At 38.8% G+C, this 17,463-nt stretch overlaps 1 protein-coding gene across 4 annotated transcripts; it reads left to right on the top strand.

The window, feature by feature from the left end:
* Window positions 1-570: 570 nt before the first annotated feature.
* Window positions 571-13,625, top strand: ppef2a (protein phosphatase with EF-hand domain 2a). Of its 4 annotated transcripts, none has more exons than XM_085180075.1 (18): window positions 571-811; window positions 1,570-1,638; window positions 1,793-1,801; window positions 2,761-2,888; window positions 2,985-3,039; window positions 3,128-3,303; window positions 3,477-3,591; window positions 3,883-3,929; window positions 4,467-4,633; window positions 4,727-4,763; window positions 5,482-5,631; window positions 5,720-6,058; window positions 7,266-7,451; window positions 7,614-7,756; window positions 8,350-8,456; window positions 9,153-9,319; window positions 10,152-10,239; window positions 11,137-13,625. In XM_085180075.1, the coding sequence occupies exons 2-18, from the start codon at window positions 1,578-1,580 to the stop codon at window positions 11,388-11,390; spliced, it is 2,229 nt and encodes a 742-aa protein (XP_085036201.1). In that variant the 5' UTR covers window positions 571-811; window positions 1,570-1,577; the 3' UTR covers window positions 11,391-13,625. The 4 variants fall into 4 exon arrangements, with proteins under 4 accessions (XP_085036201.1, XP_085036200.1, XP_085036203.1 ...); XM_085180074.1 differs by having other exon boundaries at window positions 572-807; XM_085180077.1 differs by lacking the exon at window positions 1,793-1,801 and having other exon boundaries at window positions 572-807.
* Window positions 13,626-17,463: the final 3,838 nt, after the last annotated feature.

Raw genomic sequence — 17,463 nt, 5'->3', positions numbered from 1 at the left:
AATTATTTTTGAAAAACTAATTTATTCTTCGGTGCTTTATGCTGGTGCTATTTATTCTAGGTTAAATCTATGCGTTGGGTATGGATATATGGTGTATAAATTTAGGTTTTATGTTCTTGATGCATGCTCAATCATCCAGGTAACTAAAACGAAGCGTTTCGTCACTCATCCAAGTGATGACGCTACGTCCAGATGAACAGAATCAACTTTTGGAGATATGTTTTGTAACCACTTCAAAGGTTTAAAAAAAATTTAACATCCCACACACCAAAATTTTATCGATCATAAAAACAGGATCAGAGTTGAAGAAACTGTTGCGCTTGGGGGTTGAGTATTTAAGAAAATGATCAGTGAAATCCAAAATAAAATCAAGTCAATGGTGAAGAATATTTGAATTTGTTTTTATCTACAGACATATCATCAGTAGGTGCTCACATGTAAACACAGACTTGGTCTCCTCTTGCCACCAATGTTTACCACTGAAACCTTTCCATCTCCCTACATGAAGAACCATTTGGACCTATCAGGTCATTAGATCAGATAATCCACTTGTGGCTTTGTGCTTTGATTATGTGATCACACCAAGGGACTAAAGACTAAAGCAGCTTCAGCCACAGTCCAGGAGAGTTGCATGGTCGGGGTTGCTTCATACATGAAGCTTCTGTACAATGACCGGTCTAACTGACATCTTGCTGCTATTCTGGTGAAGGATGCAACACAGCAAAGGGCTTTTTAAACACTCAAATGAACTGAAAGCTGACAGCCAAATAACCTGGGAAGTGGTGACTGGATGAAGAAGGTGACCGCGTAAGTAAGCAACAGATTTCAAGATGTAATAGTTGAGTAAGTCTGTATAGATGGATTTTGACAGCAGCTAGCTAAAAAGCAGGTTCCAACTGGGAAAAAAGACACTAAACATCACAGTTTTGGTTCTTTTCTTATGGTCATATATTACTAAATTTTGTATCCACGTTTGGCATAGAACAAGACTTTAATTTGTTCCTGAAATGTGATACAATATGAAATAATCAAACAAACCAAACCATTCAGAATTCAATGCTCATTGTTTTATTAGATTTTTCCAAATTCTCAATGCTGATTTGTGCAAAATGGTTTCCAGCTGTGAAGGTATTTCTGCCTCCTTTTTTCCATAGATTGCTTTACATAACCCTTCGTAGAATTCAGACAAAACAGTCCTGTGTGGCAGGATTGAGGCCAACCAGTGGGTAATGAGATTAAAAGGCCACAAAGTTAAACGAGTTCAATGTCTTCCAGCTCTCTGCCTACTGCTGCTGCTTCTGAGCCATGCTCAGCATTTCTCAGTATCAATGAAGGCATGTCTTAGAGTTAAAAAAAGAAGCAGAGCTATTAAAAAATGTGCACGAAGCAGAGTAATGAACTTCTATCTCAGCCTGAGAACAATGTAGTGGCTTCAAAGCCTAAAACTCTTTAGTACTTAAGCAGTCCAGTGTAAATATGTGCTCAAATATTAAATCTAGCAGATGAATTACCCGAATGTACTCTGAATCCTTTTGCACTGATGCGATGATTGATTGGTCCTTTGAACAGGAACAGTCATGGGATGTGGCGTCACAAAGTCTAACCATCTCCACAAACACACCACATCCAGTGGAAGAGGTGATACGCATACACTGACATACATGGTCGATGACCAATCACGCTGACTGCAGTTTTACTAAGTTTTACTCTTTCCTGTTTTTCCTTATTCTGGCTCTTACTTGTTGTCTTTGTGTTTGTCTTTTGGTGTTTCTTTTTTCTCTGCTGCCTGCAGCTGTTACAAGTAAGCCACATCTGCTTGACCTTTTTTGTCTTGTTGATGTTTCTATTTGGCAGATGTTGGACATAAACTCAGACCTCTGGTATCTGGGTCAAGCATAGAGGTGGAAATATTTTTACTAAAAGTTGCAGATAGGATGTAGCTTTAATTGAAAAGTGGAGAAAGTAAACACCTGTATCTGTTTCTGATGATGGTTTTAAAGTCAACCATACAGACATAAAACTGCCACCATGCCTTTTTTTTTTTAATTTAACAGTAACTTTACTCTTTGATTACTTGTAGAAATTCATTGCTAAGTGTTGGTTCAGGGAAGTTAGGAACAAGTTATCCAGCTAAACTGTTTGTTCCTCCAATCTGAATGGAAATAAAAGAGTTCCTGAAGTCCTTTAAGAGTATTTCAAGGTAAAAAAAAAAAAAAGGGATCTGAGATAATTGGAAGAATAGGGTATCGGACACCTATAACTCCAGCTTTAACTAACATTTGGTTGGGTTTTGGTGCCAATACTTAGTTACAGTTAGGAAGAAAAATATTTGTTTCAGAGGAGAAAAATATCCTAATTTGTGTTAAAATAATTCAGAAAAAGACATTTTCTGGGTCTCTAATGTGCTGAATTCAGCCCCATCTAAAGGTGATGACACTACATCCACTATAGTACCGCTATAGTATAAATACCCTTGTTTGGCCTCTTGGTTTGTCCTCCAAGCACTATTTGAGAAGTTAGTTTAAAGCTTTCTCTTGTGACTTGAATGCACATCAGGAAATAAACAGTCTTAGAATTGGTAGTCAAGTCTAATAATAAAAAAGTGTTTTGAAATTTTGCCTGCTTTGCTTTAAAAAGGTTTTAAAAACAGCAGATTTTTGTCTTGCAGCGCCTCTTATACTGTGTGTGTCAATAGTAGCATGTGAAAAAAAATGATTAAAATGTGAGGTTTTTCTTGATCACATGTGTTCTGTGTTTCAGCCATAAGAGCTGCCATCCTGATTCAGCGATGGTACCGTCAGTACGTCGCCCGCACAGAGATGAGGCGGAGATACACCTGGAACATCTTCCAGTCCATCGAATACTCCGGAGAGCAGGCCCAGATCAAGGTGAGAAACTGCTGCCACAAACCAGTCGAGACCTGAGTGTTTAATAAAACACAATTAACAAAAAAACTACAACCTTTTTGTCTCCTTCCTGTGCAGCTTTATAATTTCCTTGGCTACCTCATGGACAATTTCACACCATCGAGCAATGAACGTAAGACTTCTGCATTTATTCTGACTTTGTTTTTGTTTTTTTTCTCTGTAAATCAAATCTCTGAGTTTGAACCATCTCCACCTTGCAGGAAATTTGATCTCGCACATCTTCAGAGAAAACGAGGTCTGCCGGGACGCAGAGTGGGAGAGGTACTTCTGCTACAAGAACATCGAGGTGCCGGAGATTTACTCTGGACCTCATCTCACCTTTCCTCTGACGGTAGAGGAAGCAGTCGGTCTGGTGGAGGCTTTCAGGAATAAGAAAGTAGGTCTTTTTGGAGAAAATGTTCTACATCCAAGTTCAGCACATGCTATTAATTGAGTGCATTGTAATGTAAAAAGCTTTATTTGCAGTGGTCCTAGTTATTTCCTATATGCTTGTGACTTTGCTTTCTCTGTTTTGGAGGCCTTCTTGCTAACACGTTTTTCTCCCAGCAGCAGCTGCACTCACGCTACGTCCTTCAGCTCCTCTTGGAGACGTGGAAACTGCTCCGCATGTTGCCAAATATCAACCGTATCTCCACCTGCCACAGCAAAGAAATCACGATTTGTGGTATGATAAAGATATTCTTTGATAGTGGTGGTAAAGCACATGGAACTGATGAAATTTGGAAATATTTAGTAAAGACAATGAAAAATCAAAGAAGCGTTAAAATGTTATTCTTGTTTTATTATAAGAAACTGGACTTTGGTCAATTCTGCTCGCCAACAGAAACCATTGTTTCATAATGGAAGAGAGTGAAACATTAAAGTTGCAGAATTTAAATTAAAGTATAGATACAAATTAAGTGTGCTGTATATTACAGTCATTTTTAAGCCAGCCCTTTCTGTCCTGTTGTTACAGGTGATTTGCATGGACAGCTGGAAGACCTGCTGCTGATTTTCTATAAGGTATGAAAACTTAAACATTTTGAATGTGCTGAATTAATCCCATATTTGAACCCAGAATAATGATTTTTTTTCATCTGATGAGCTTTAGATACCATTTTAAAAATGGAATTTACAAATGATGATTATTAAAATCAATAAAAATGTATCATTTTTATTGCTATCACTGCTTCATCTTCAAACCTGCTTCATATGTTCAAGATAATTTAAGGATAATTTTCCAAAAATGTCCTTAATAAATGTTTTTGTGTAGTTAAATAATTTAATAAAGATTAATATATATAATTTTAAACTCCTGAGAATCTAATGATTTTCATGTTTTGCATTGAGGTGCTGTAATCAGAGAGTATTTGATGTGCTTCTTTGATTAACTTCTTTGTCAGTTAATCAGGTGGTTTTAGTTTCAGTTTACCTGCAGCTTTTTTTGCATCAGTGGTTTAATCTACTGTTTGGTTTGTTTGTATGTGGTTGATTTGTTTACACTTAAACTGCGGCTTGTCCCTTTAACTGTGCGCTTCTTCGATCTTGTTTACGTGACAGAACGGCATGCCGTCCTTAGAGAAGCCCTATGTGTTTAATGGGGACTTTGTGGACAGAGGCAGGGACTCTATTGAGATCCTCCTCATCTTGTTTGCATTCCTGCTCGTTTACCCGAGTGATGTCTACCTGAACAGAGGAAACCACGAGGACCACATAGTCAACCTCAGGTGAAATTAATAAACATACACCACGTGTAGGTATACACAAATTCATCTGTTGTCATTCAAACTTTTATTTCTTTACTCCTCTGGATGGTTTAGGTACGGCTTCACCAAGGAGGTGTTGAATAAGTACAAGGTAGGTTCATGTCGTGCAAACCTGCACCTCCTTATCGCTGCTTTTCTAGGCAGCAGCAAATTAAAACTTATGTGGTCACCTTCACCCATGCCTTCCCAGGAAAGCTCAATATAAACCAGTGTCTTATGTACATAAGACCAGTCACTCCTCCACATTGCTAAGAGGATCTATGGTCATTAAAGAAGGTGACATCTGGTCTCTGTTGAGTCAGGGGGACTGAGCTGGTCCAAAGACTGACAGAAGAAATACAAAACAAAACAGAGGTTTCCTTACTGCATGCTGTCTTAAGTTACAGTGCAGCATCTCAGTCACACACAGAAATAAACTAGTTCTGTCTAAGGGTTCTTTGTTCCCACCGTTCCCAGTTGCAGGTGGATCAACCAACAGTAGATGGTTGGGTTTCTATATATAAAGCACTTTGAGATGATTAAGGTTGTGATTTGATGCTAAAGTTAGACAGATACTGTGGGTTAACATTACCCCCCCAAAATTACAATCTTCATTCAATCTTATTAACAAATGGAGTTTAATTTTTGTAAACTAAAACTGAAAATTTCATTATTTTTAAGCATCTCCTTGTTAATGTAACTTTGTAAACTCTTCACAAACATGTTACGGCTTAGCAAACTGACTTTCTGTCTGCAAGGAGAGCAAAAACAATGGAGAGAAATAAAAAAGCACTAACTGAGTAACTTTTGCTGATTGTGTTTTACATCAGATGCACGGGAAGAGGATCCTGAAGCTGCTGCAGAAGATTTTCAGCTGGTTGCCATTAGCAACAGTGATCGACCAGAAGGTGCTGGTCCTCCACGGGGGGATCTCTGACTCCACGGACCTCGGCGTCCTCGCCAGAGTTGACAGACACATTGTGAGGAACCAGCATGTGATGAGTAAAGCTGTTATTTTTCCACTATCCTTGCAATGTGTGTAATCTGTGTTTTCCTGTTTTCCTTCAGTACATCTCGGCTATGAGACCTCCGAAGAAGAGACACCACAGCTTGGCGGGAATATCCATCGACTCGGACACAGATGTGGACACCGCAGCCATCAGCAGGGTCTTCCAGCGTCGGGCCTCTTTCACGTATCCCAAACCCATGGGAACCCGACATTGCTTCCAAAATCGCTCGCTGCAGGACTTCTCGGATCGGATCAGAGTGAACATGGAGAACCAGCTGGAGCTCAGCAGGAGGGAAGAGCCAACTCTGAACGCCCAGATCAACAAACCGGAGCAAGAATCTCTGTTTTTGTCCACCGACTCTGGCAGCAGTGACACCACCGTGGATGAGTGGAAACAGGCGAGTATGGAGCAGAGATGTTTTCTTAGAAGCTGCTAAGTAAACAATGAGTCTTTTGTGTCAGTGTTAGAACAAAATCAGTTTTATTATTCCAAAACTAGAAAAATCCAGCTGAAACAGGAAAAAAAACCCAATCCACTACAAAATCCACTTTCTTTGTGTATTTGTCACATGTGCATGCTTCAATTTTTTTTTAAAAAACAGACAAAAAAAACCCCAGAATTTAATAAAAATATGTCTTTTTTAAAAGGATGATGGGAAGAGAAAAAGCTAACCAAATCTACCAGACTCCCACCCTGATTAAATCCTGAAGTAACTGTGATTAACCACATTTTTCACATTCACTAGCCACTCTCAGGCCTCATTACTGCCAAAAGGAAGGTTTTAGAGTGGCCTCGTCAAAGTCTGGACTTACATTGAAATGCTTTGGCATAAACTTAAACTTTCCAATTTGGCGGAATTTCAAAAATTCTGCAACAAAGAGTGGGCCAAAATTCCTCCACAGCAATCTGAAAGACTCATTTCCCTGATTGCAGGTGTTGCTGGCGAGGATGTTATTAGATTTAGGGGACAACTACTTTTTCATGTTAGGTTGGTAGGTTTGGATAGCTTTTTTTTTTCCTTAATAAATATTACCCTATTTACTCTTGTTGCCTTTGTCTAATATTACAATTTGTATGATGTGAAGCATGTAACTGTGACAAATTGTAGTAAGATTTTAGTACTTTTACTCCCATTTATATTAAACAATGAAATAAATTACCACCAGTCTAACCTGACCACAAACTAACACTCTTCACATATTTTTATACTGACTTACTATTTTGTCAAAGGTCGTGACCTTTCACTTCACTCCTGCTCCAGTTATAGCCTGAAAGACAAACAGACAGTAATCAACGCTCACCTAACAGGAGGTGCTGTGTGTTGCCTGCGTAAGACTTCAGAGGCTGTAATCCCCCACGTCACTAATCTCTCTGCTCTGACTTCAATCTACTCTTAAAAATTGGCTAGCTTTTTCCCCAGCTGGTGTTTCCACAGATTTTTTTCTGACTCTTCTGTTTTATTTATTTTTTTATTTTTTTTATCTTATTTAATGTTTATCTTTTACTGAATAGCAGACAGTGAAGTTGGACTACACACCAGTACTAGAAATGGTTATTAAATATAGTAGAGAAACTTTAAGACTTTGAGTTCTTTGTCCCACCAGATCCTGGACCTGCTGTGGAGTGACCCGATGACTCAGGATGGATGCATACCCAACGAGGTAAGAGGTGGAGGCTGCTACTGGGGCCCTGATGTCACAGAGGACTTCCTGAACAGACACAATCTGCAGCTCATCATTCGCTCCCATGAATGCAAACAGGAGGGCTATGAGTTCTGCCACAATCGTAAGGTCAGCTCAGTAATCCTACAGCTCGCTGTCTAAATTCAGGACTTTAAAACCAAAATCAGCCTCACTCTAAAGTATCATATGTACCATAAACCTCTCCCCTGATCAGCATCAGTGTTTCCTTCCTCTTCAATGACAGGTTTGTGCTTTCTTTCATTCACCCAGGTCCTCACTCTGTTCTCTGCCTCCAATTACTATGACGTGGGGAGCAACAGGGGGGCATACGTGAAGCTGGGCCCTGACCTTGTGCCTTATTTGATTCAATATCAGGCCAGCAGCATGACGAGAGAGCTCACTGTGAGACAGAGGTACTACTAACACTCACTTCATTAGACAAATTCTTCATTACCAGATCATCTCTTCACTTAATTCAAACTTGCTTTAGTCTTAAAAGGCTAGAGTAGCTTTGCATAATTCACTGATCAAAATAATCCTTATATTGATTATGCAGGGCCTTGGAGCAGAACCTCAGTTCATCCATAGTCTGAAGCAGACCTTCAGACCTCTGTCCACAGTCAGAGATGTGTGCCAGAGCCAAGAGTAGAGAGCGTAGAAAAAACTGTTTGCTATGGACCTGTTAAAGCAGACTGAAGCCTGAGATACACTAACTTTCTAATGTCAGACTTTGGCCACATTTAATATGACTAGCATCCGTTATAACAGAATACGCAGGCCAGATAATAAGGGGAAGTACAATAGGCTCCCTTTAAACAGACAATAAGGAAGCTTTATGAAACTAGTGGTTTCCGCATGTCTACACAGCTTATCTACATTATTAACTTAAAAAATTCACAAATTAAGCACCTGAAATGTTTCTGACGTTGATGAGAAACCGTTTTTGCCTCTTTCTTTGATAACCATTGTTTGCCACGCTGTTGTGTTTGCCGTTCGTCATCTGCAGTGTTGGGCGAACTGAGCGCTCAGCTCTCAGAGTCCTGCGGGAGCAGCTGTTTGCGCACAAGTCTGACCTCCTCTGTGCCTTCAGAAAGTTTGACAGCGAGAACAAAGGTGTGTGTAGTTTGAGTTTCATAAACTGATTCACTCCTCATCGGATCAGTCTTTACTTTTTGTTGCAGATCTTTCCTTCTTTTTTTTTCCATGTAGTTCTCAAGAGATATTCACTTGCTGGAAAGAAATATGAGCCCACACCTTTGTATTTGTGTGGAACATAATGATCCCCGTGCAGGATGAAAACAACGTGTGGGCTGGGCAAAAGTCTAGCTCAGAAGATTTCAGAGTTTCACAGAAACTTCTGTTTCAGGGATTTAATTTCACTTACAATAGACAAACAGCTTTGCCTAACACAAAATAGTGTGAAAAAAAAGAAGGTACTTGGATGGATGTTGTTGGACTTTTCAACATATTTTTGGATAAGCAAACATTTGATTCTCTTTGAAACACAGCTTACAAGTAAAGGTAGTTTATTAATTATTATACACACAGGATTTGAAAAACTTGAAAACAGAACTGAGTTAGCTTTTGGTTGGCTCTCACAGTCTTCTTGATGCAGAGAAAAAGCCTGCTGTTTACATTTTCTGGGCTTTAATGTGTCACAAAATAACAAAGTATAATATTTTAGTGTGAATGTTTTCAAACTGTGTGGCAAAATACTTCTTAGATACAGTCTAGACAAGGTAGACAGTGATCAAACTTGGATTAGAGCTTTGTGCTCTTATAATTAGTATGACCTTTCACCTCTATTAGGTCTGGTGTCTCTGAACGACTGGGCCTCTACAGTGGAGAGTGTGATGCATCTGGATCTGCCCTGGAGGATGCTTTGCTCTCAGCTGGTCACCTGCAAGAACAGCGAAGGCACGATAGACTACTACGAGTGGTTCAATGAGCTTGCCATCACAGGATCCAAAACAGATGTAAGAACTCACCGGCTCTGTCTTAGCTGATGTAGCAATGTTTACATGAAAATACAATAATGTAATATGGAGAAACTTTAGAAAAGGGATCTTTATACCGAGATTCAGGGAGTTGTAGAGAAGTAGAAAAGATAAATTGCCCTTTCACCCTTAAATGGATACAAAGGAACATTGATTTGTGTCCTTTTCCTGGCACGGTGTGTATTCCGTGGCGTCATGCTGCTGTCATGTGTTGTTGACTTAAATTATTTGTAAAGGATACACCTGTGTATCATCGATTACAGGTTTCCTTTTAACCTTCCTGTCTACCCAAGTAGAATGAGTTAGGAATGAGAATTGAAAAAAAAAAAAAAAAAAAAAAAAAAAAAAGGAATGAGAATTGCTTCAAGATGGCACAGTGAGATAGATTTCCAAGTCACAGGCAGGAAAACAGGGGAGGCGAGGATGGACAAAATAGGGAAATGAGAAAAGCCCCTTGAGACCAACTTGAGACAATAAATGTCAGAAGTCAATTAAGTAAAGTGAACACTTTCAGAACACTTTAGGATTGGCCTTTGTTTTTGTTTTGCCTTTTGGAAAAAGGTGAAAACCTCCTTAAAGATGACTAAGAACCTGTTTACCAGAATCCTAAAATTAACATCTGCATGGGAATAAATCTTTTCAGTTGCCAGGTTGTATTCAAACAGAGTTTTGCTGCTTAAACAACATTATTTTTCTGACCAATCTGAAAGATGCTGCATATAAAATATCACCAGAATGCTGCAGATGTTCCTTTTGTACTTTATTTGTGTTGTTTTATAAATATGGGACTTTCTTCTTTTGGTCTTTGCAGCATATTGACCAGAGTCTGCTGGAAACGTTGTATCGCCACCGCTCCACTTTGGAGACAATCTTCAGGATTGTAGACACGGACAATTCGGGTAAAACACCCACTGTTTATTGCTGTTCGATGCAGAAGCAAATCTGCTAATGGAATATATTACCCTTAGATCGCTCAGTTTTGCATCATTCCCAAGTAACAGCACAGAGAAAAAATACATGTTTAAGTCCTTTCTATCACACACATTCACGCTCCAATGGATGAGCAACTTGGGGTTTGTATCTTGCCCAAGGATATTTGGCAAGCAGACTGGAGCAGCCAGGGATCAACCCACCAACTTTCTGATTAGTAGATGACCTACTCTACCTCCTGAGCTGCAACCAAATGCACTCAGTCGGAAATATAGTGATTATATAACTTCAATTAAATGTCAGTTTTTGCCTTAAAACGTTTAATTTACTAATTACATAGTAATATGTGCCTAATATTAATATATAACAAGTGCCAGATTTAATTTCAAAAGACATGAAAGAAATACTTTTCTTCATAAAATAACTAAAATGTCTCTGTATGTATTGTGGCTTTGGATTTTTACCTTATTGAGATAATTGTTTTGTCATATTTAATCTGCACACTTTTCTCTTGATTTATTTGTTATATATTAGTTATGTTTAACTTAATTTTTAACTGCTGCCAAAGGAAAAATGAATTACTTAACTTTTATTATCTACATAGATGATTGAGAGAAGGAGTCAAGTGTGTCAGGGCTCTGATGTGTCTGTGGGAGACGTCTGCTGAGCTTAGCTCATCTGTAGCATGCAAAACAGGCAGCAGGAGGTTACGGTCGCCTGATTCCTAATGATGACTAACTCACTGATCTACTAGCCTTTCCTCTCTGATCACATGCAAACACAGACAGCAAGACTTTTCTTTAACAGTTTCTGCCTATTACTCCTTCTTGAACCTCTAATCTCCTCCTCCTTCTCCTCCACCTCAGGGTTCATCAGCATTCAGGACTTCCGTCAGACCTGGAAGCTGCTGAGCGTCTACCTGAAAATGGAGATCACCGACGAGGCCATCTCCGACCTGGCCGTCACAATTGACAGCAACCACGACGGCAGCATAGACATCGATGAGTTCATGGAGGCCTTTCGGCTCACGGACAAGAAGAGCCGGCTGGAACGAGGACGCAGCATGTTCATGGGCACGGCCTCTGACCTCACCAAGCTGGAAGGAGATCCCAACATTTGATGAAAAAGCGTGTTAAACAGATAGCTCGGCGTCCAGCAGAGGGGAGGAGAGGGAGCTGCAGCCAACGCAAGCTGCTTTTGATGACGCACATAAAGATGCAGGATGATGCTGAGCAACAGCCGCCTGGATCACAGGGGATTAGGAGGAGGTTAGAGGTCAGGGTGTTTGCGAATGCTCATTTGAAGCGGAGGAAGTCTGGGCAAAACGCAGCAGCTTGAGCAACTCACGTCTCCTTTATTTTCCTGAAATAGTCCAAAACTTAAAAACAAAAGGCATCGTATAGCAAATAACAATTTTATTAAATGCAAAAATGGGTGATTTTTGCATTTTATATTCACTGAATTTACGTTTAACAGCTTCAAATGTGACTCATGTCAACATAAAAAGATTCTCACACTCCAGATGTGTTAAAATGGACATGTAATGATCCTACTCGGGTGATGATTAACAGTTAAAACTGAGTAAAAGATGGGAAGGAGCACAGAAACAAGAATCCTTCAAATATATGAAGAAATGTGTTAAATATATAAAAAGTGCTTGCCAAAGGTTTTTGGGAGGTAGCTTATTGAAATAATTTTTTACATCATCCACATATTTTTTTTTATGAATTTGTTGGATGTAGTGAAGAGGTATTTCAAGAAAAGGAGAAAGATAGGGTAACACATCATATGGATGGATGTTATCTCATGGTGGTGCCAACTGAGAACGAGACTGGATGGTAGGGAACAGTTACCAGATGATTGGGAAAGAACAGACTCGCAAAAGGAGTCTTGGAGAGTAAGAAGAGGATGGAGGGAATGGAGATCAAGTGTACCAGTACAAGTTATTAAAGAACAGGGGAGCTGCAGTAACCACAGTGGGATAAGGTTATTGGAGACCATGAAGATGTGGGAAAGACTGTGGGGTGACTGTCAGTGATTTTTGCTTTGAGAGTGTTGATTGAGATGTATACAGGAGGTCAGAAGGAGTTGCATCTGGGAGGAATCCTAGAGAATTTTTTTAAAAAAATATCTGCAACTTACTGGTGCCTTAGCAGTAGCAGCACTTGAAATGTCGCGTGGACTGATAATATTTTCTGTGAGCGCGGTGGGATTGCTCCTCCTGTCGGGCAGCAAACGAGCCCCCAACCCGTCCAGAATGGAGAACTTATGATTTCATTCATTTGACTCATAGGATGTATATCTACCTCCAGTTTCTGAAGTTTAAAGGTGTAGTCTGAGAATTTGGGAGTTATGCTTATTATGTTATCTCAGCTGAGCATAAAGACAGGAAATGGAAAGTATCAGCTCGCCTGCTCTCGCTATAAGGAAACCAAAGTCACCTAAATTCACCCTAAAAACACACTACATGTTCACAGAATAACCAGTTACTAATACTACTAACATGTGAAATTCAAAGTAGTGTAATGTTACTTTATCAAAAGTAAAATTTTTACATTGTAAGTGTAACATATTCACAACATTGTTTTGTAACACTGCAGTGACTCAGTGTGGGTTAGAAATAAGTAACTTGATATTTCAGCAGATGTAAGATGATATCTGTGTGGGTGATATCTTCTGAAGATCAGTAACACATTTGTTTCTTTTATACAGTGTAAGAGATAAACATTTCTAGGCCTGTTGCAGACGGGAGTAATTTATTTCATCAGTGAGAATTAAAGTAAGAAATATGGTCCTGGGTGAATCCTGAAATGAATCCTGAATTACAGGAAAATTCTACAACAGCAAATATGGCATCAGAAACTTAACTTCCGGGAAAGGAAAAAGCTTTTTAAGGAAAGCTTTTTAACCCGTTTTCATCAGATTGGACTGCTAATTGCATACATGTAGTTTTTAATTCCGCTACTACCATTAAAATTAAAGCTCATTTTAATTTTGCATTGCAATAACTGCATGAACAGGTGGCCAGAGGCATTTCAAGATAATTGTTGAGCCCTGAGAGAGCATACAGAGCAGGACAGCTGTTTTCAATCTTCATGGTAAGCTAAGCATCTAAATAGTAGTAGTGTTTAAATGATTGATCATTTTTTAACATTGTGCAGGACTTGTTCCTTCAAGGCGTGATGTATTTTTTAGTTTAATCTGTTGTTCCACATTTCTGAGTATTATCAATTGCAACTAAAAGAGTCAGTGAGTCTGTGTGAATGTGTGAATGTGAATTTTACTGTCTTTTTTTCTAGTATGTTGACCATGTAAAACCTTTCCTGTAAATAAAAGAGTGAGTCATGTCTTACTTCCTAAGACGTATGTGGAAAAAATGTTCAGTTGTTGCAGTTGAAGGTATGCAATTAGTTTCTAATTTGTTTAATTAAGGTAGCAGTTTTTCTATTCATTTATTTCTCATCCTTATTATTTAAGAGCAAACATAAAACTCAAAATTCCCCTTGCAATCAATGGCAATTCTAGAAACCTTGGTCATTACTAAATGCTTTATTTTCTCTCTGCTCGACCTATAGTTGCTGTTTGCTTGTGGGTCTCTCTGCTTTCAGTTTTGTATTTAATACCTGAAAAACAGCATCATTGGGTTGAGTTCAGGTGATTGACTTTGCCATTGAAGAATATCTCATTTTCTGCATTGTTTGGGTTATTGTCCATGTATACCTATCAGCTGTCACATTATCAGTAAACACCAGTTTCCACTGGTTCAATTGGCAGCCATACCCATGCCATAACATTACCTACAATGTTTGACTGACAACGTGCTTTTCTTCGGATCATGGGCTGTTTTTTCTCCTCCCTCTCTTTCCTTTTTCCATCATTAAGGTACAAGTTAACTTTGATTTCTTCTGTCCAAACACTGTTTTTTTTCCCAGAGTTCTGCAGTTTCTTAGATGTTTTCTGGCAAAGTCCAATTTGACCTTCTTGTTCTTGTGGTTTGCACCTTTTAGAAAACTGTTATAATAACATACCTAACTCCACAAGAGTTTTCTTGAGTTGTGAAGCTGATTTTAAGCATGGAAAGAATTCAGTTATTATTCCTTCTTTTTAAGACTTTACCAAGTTGCTAATTTTGCCATTCCTCAAATTTTTACATTTTCCCTGTTAGGTTTGTTTTGTTTTTTCAGCCTAATGGTGGCCTCCATTACTTGGTCCTCATACTGAGGATTCCAGTGAAAAGCTACTAAATGAAACTTCAACACATGGAATCAACTCCAGATCTATAGAAAGGACATAATGAAAAGGATGGGTCTCATGTCTCTAGTCCACTAAGATAAAGTTCTTGTATAATTTAATACACTTCGTTTTTTTTACTTGCATACTAGAAAGTAAAAATAGTCAAATCATATGATCGTTTTTAAACGATTGACTGAGTTCACAGAATCACCAGCAGGGGGCACAACAGACTAGAGTACAGCTTTTCCTGCACAGATCGGCTTCTCAGGACTGAAGAAAAGTGGTCACTGTTTAAGACAGGTGATTAACACAAGAGTAGGAGTCATTAGTTGGGAAAGCAAACAATGTTAGGATTAAAAGCTAACACACCCTGAAGTTGAGCTGCAGCAGCAAACAGTGAATTTTTGTGGTTTCACTCGCATTATCTCCCTGAGCCCTTAAAGTCAGGGCTTCCTGCTCTTTTAAGTGGGTGGATTTTCAAACAGGTCCAGAGCTGCCTGAAGTGTACACGTTTTACCTGGAGGAGGACAATTTGTTTTGTTTTTTTGCCTTTTTTGCACAATGTTGCTGGTAATTAGACACACCTGTTCAACTCGGTGCATTCAGGTAAAGACTGCAGTCATCGTGGAGAAGTTCAAAAAGCATGAAAGTGAGGCAGAAAGGCGATTTAAGTGACTTCTGCTGGGATTTTCCTGCACAACCGTGACTACGGTTTACAGGAAATGATCACGAAAAAGAGGAAATATCCAATGAGCAGCAATTCTCTGGGTAAAAATTAAAATGAAAGAACGGGAAACTGGTTGCAGCTTTGAGGGATCAGAAATGCTTTCACCTCTGGGCTGGAAAAATGGTACAAAAAAGAAAGAAAGAAAAGAAATCAGCTGAGGTGGGAGTCACAGAATGATTTTGTGATTTACATAATTTCCCCTAGGGATCAATAAAGTATTCTGATTCTGATTTTTCATAGAAATGACTCATAATAAAAATGTGTGGAATATATTTATTGTTAATTAGAAAACAAATGTAGCGTTAGAATAATATATTTCTGTTTTTTTAAATGTGTAAGCATCTTTAAAAGTCCTATGAAGCGTTGTATTAGGTTCATACTGTGAATAGTAAAATCTTAAAATGGGAGAAATAGATGTTCAGCACTTAACGCTTATATTCCTTGTGTAGTTTTAAGGGATGATCTTGACCACCGGTGATTGTGGCAAATGCTGAACATGTGATTGAAAGTCATGCAGCTGGTTGTGGAGCTTGTTTACAGTCTGTACGGTCAGCACTTTCTCCAATCACATGAAGAACTGTAGAAGTTCTCCAGGACAGAGGAGCCTACAAAAGCTTCTCCTGTTTTAAAGAATGGTCACGCCCAGTATTGATTAACTTTGGTTTTCACTGTAAAAACATGTGAGTGATGATGAGTTGAGATGAGTTATCCTATAATCGCAATTTTAAACATTTTAAAACATTATCCACTCCCCCAGAGACTGAGACTGAATGGTACCATCACCAATCCCAACACAGAGACTATCTAACTAATGGGACAAAGCAGAAAGCAGTTAGACCCAGTTTTCCCAGAGTATTGTTCACAGTCTGCAGGTGGTCTTACAGTTGAAAAGCTTCTGGAGCTCTGGCCTAATGCACCATGTGAAAGAAAGACTCACAGTTTGATGGAGCATGTAGTGACGGGTGAGGTCGGGCATGACAGATTTGCAGGTGGTTGACTATACTTTTAAGTAATGGTTAGTAATGGACACTTCGGTGTAGTTTCAAGTAATCCTAATATATCTGTCTAAACTCCCACACCATTACGCCACCACCAGCACAAAAATTCTGACCCTACCGTCTGAATGTTGCGGCAGAAGTTGAGATTTTTCACAAACAGTGTCCAGTTTTGGCGAGACTGTGTGAATTGTAGCATCAGTAGTGGCACCAAGTGTGGTCCTCTGCTTCTGTGTGTTCAGCTCGTCTGCATACTTTGGTTGTCACTATTGGTAATTTGAGTTACTGTTACCTTCCTATAAACCCAAAGCAGTAAAACCATTCTCTTCATCAACAAGGCGTTTTCACCCAGACAGTTGTCGCTCATTGGATATTTTCTCTTTTTCTAAATGATCATGTAGGAAAATGCCGATCACTTTCCCTTTCCTTTCTGCTCAGTTTGAACTCAGGAGGCCGTCTTGACCATGTCTACTTGCCCAAATGTATTAACAGATAACAGATAGATCCAGTTTTGTGGGTTTCCAAGAAATGAGTCACCGAATAAACACTTTAATCAAAAACACTGAGTGTAACTGTAATTCAGCGGCTCACAGCTTTTGTTTTGCTTCAGAAAGAAATTTTAGAGTCAAAACCAAAACTCAATTCACCAATTCCACAATCGTATTCATCAGATTTTGCCAGTGTAGACTGTTCCTACACTGGCACAAACACAAACCATGAAATGTTCTGTGTAGGAACAGTCTACTGTTCCTACACAGAACATTTCATGGTTTGTCCTTGATGTCTCACTGGCGTTTAATCTCCGGAGTGTTTAAACATTTCATTCTTTTTATTCTTCAATGAAGTAAAAAAAACAAACAAAACACACAAGTAAAAATAAACGTACACTAGCAACTTTTTAAACTCTAGATGTGCAAACTGTCACTTAAAAGTATGTCCTCTTCTTTTATATGGATGTTCTCTCGTGGTTCACTTTCTTTTTAAAATGTGTCTTTGCTCTGCTCGCTAACCTTTATATTAATTGATGTTTTTAAGAAATAGTGAAAACTGTTATCACTTTTCTTTGAAGTTCAATGAAAACATACATGTTTTTGTTATAGCCAATTATTGGAACTATTTTTACAGGCTATATTGTTCAAAAACAAAACAAGGAAACTTTAAAAGTAATTTGGAATCACAGAAACGTACATAATTTGGAATAAAATCAGAGTACAAGTAAAGAAACTGTGGTTCCCTAT

Source organism: Neolamprologus multifasciatus, chromosome 12 (assembly GCF_963576455.1).
Source record: "Neolamprologus multifasciatus chromosome 12, fNeoMul1.2, whole genome shotgun sequence".
NCBI lineage: Eukaryota > Metazoa > Chordata > Actinopteri > Cichliformes > Cichlidae > Neolamprologus > Neolamprologus multifasciatus.
The sequence above is the reverse complement of the archived record's forward strand: the minus strand, read 5'-3'. Positions and strand labels throughout refer to the sequence as shown.

Excerpts from the sequence above, each read along its gene's own strand:
- ppef2a (XM_085180073.1), top strand. The coding sequence starts at position 1,669 with ATGACCAATCACGCTGACTGCAGTTTTACTAAGTTTTACTCTTTCCTG. Across the intron at positions 3,592-3,882 it reads CAAAGAAATCACGATTTGTG|GTGATTTGCATGGACAGCTG; the intron begins GTATGATAAAGA and ends CTGTTGTTACAG. Across the intron at positions 4,634-4,726 it reads GACCACATAGTCAACCTCAG|GTACGGCTTCACCAAGGAGG; the intron begins GTGAAATTAATA and ends TGGATGGTTTAG.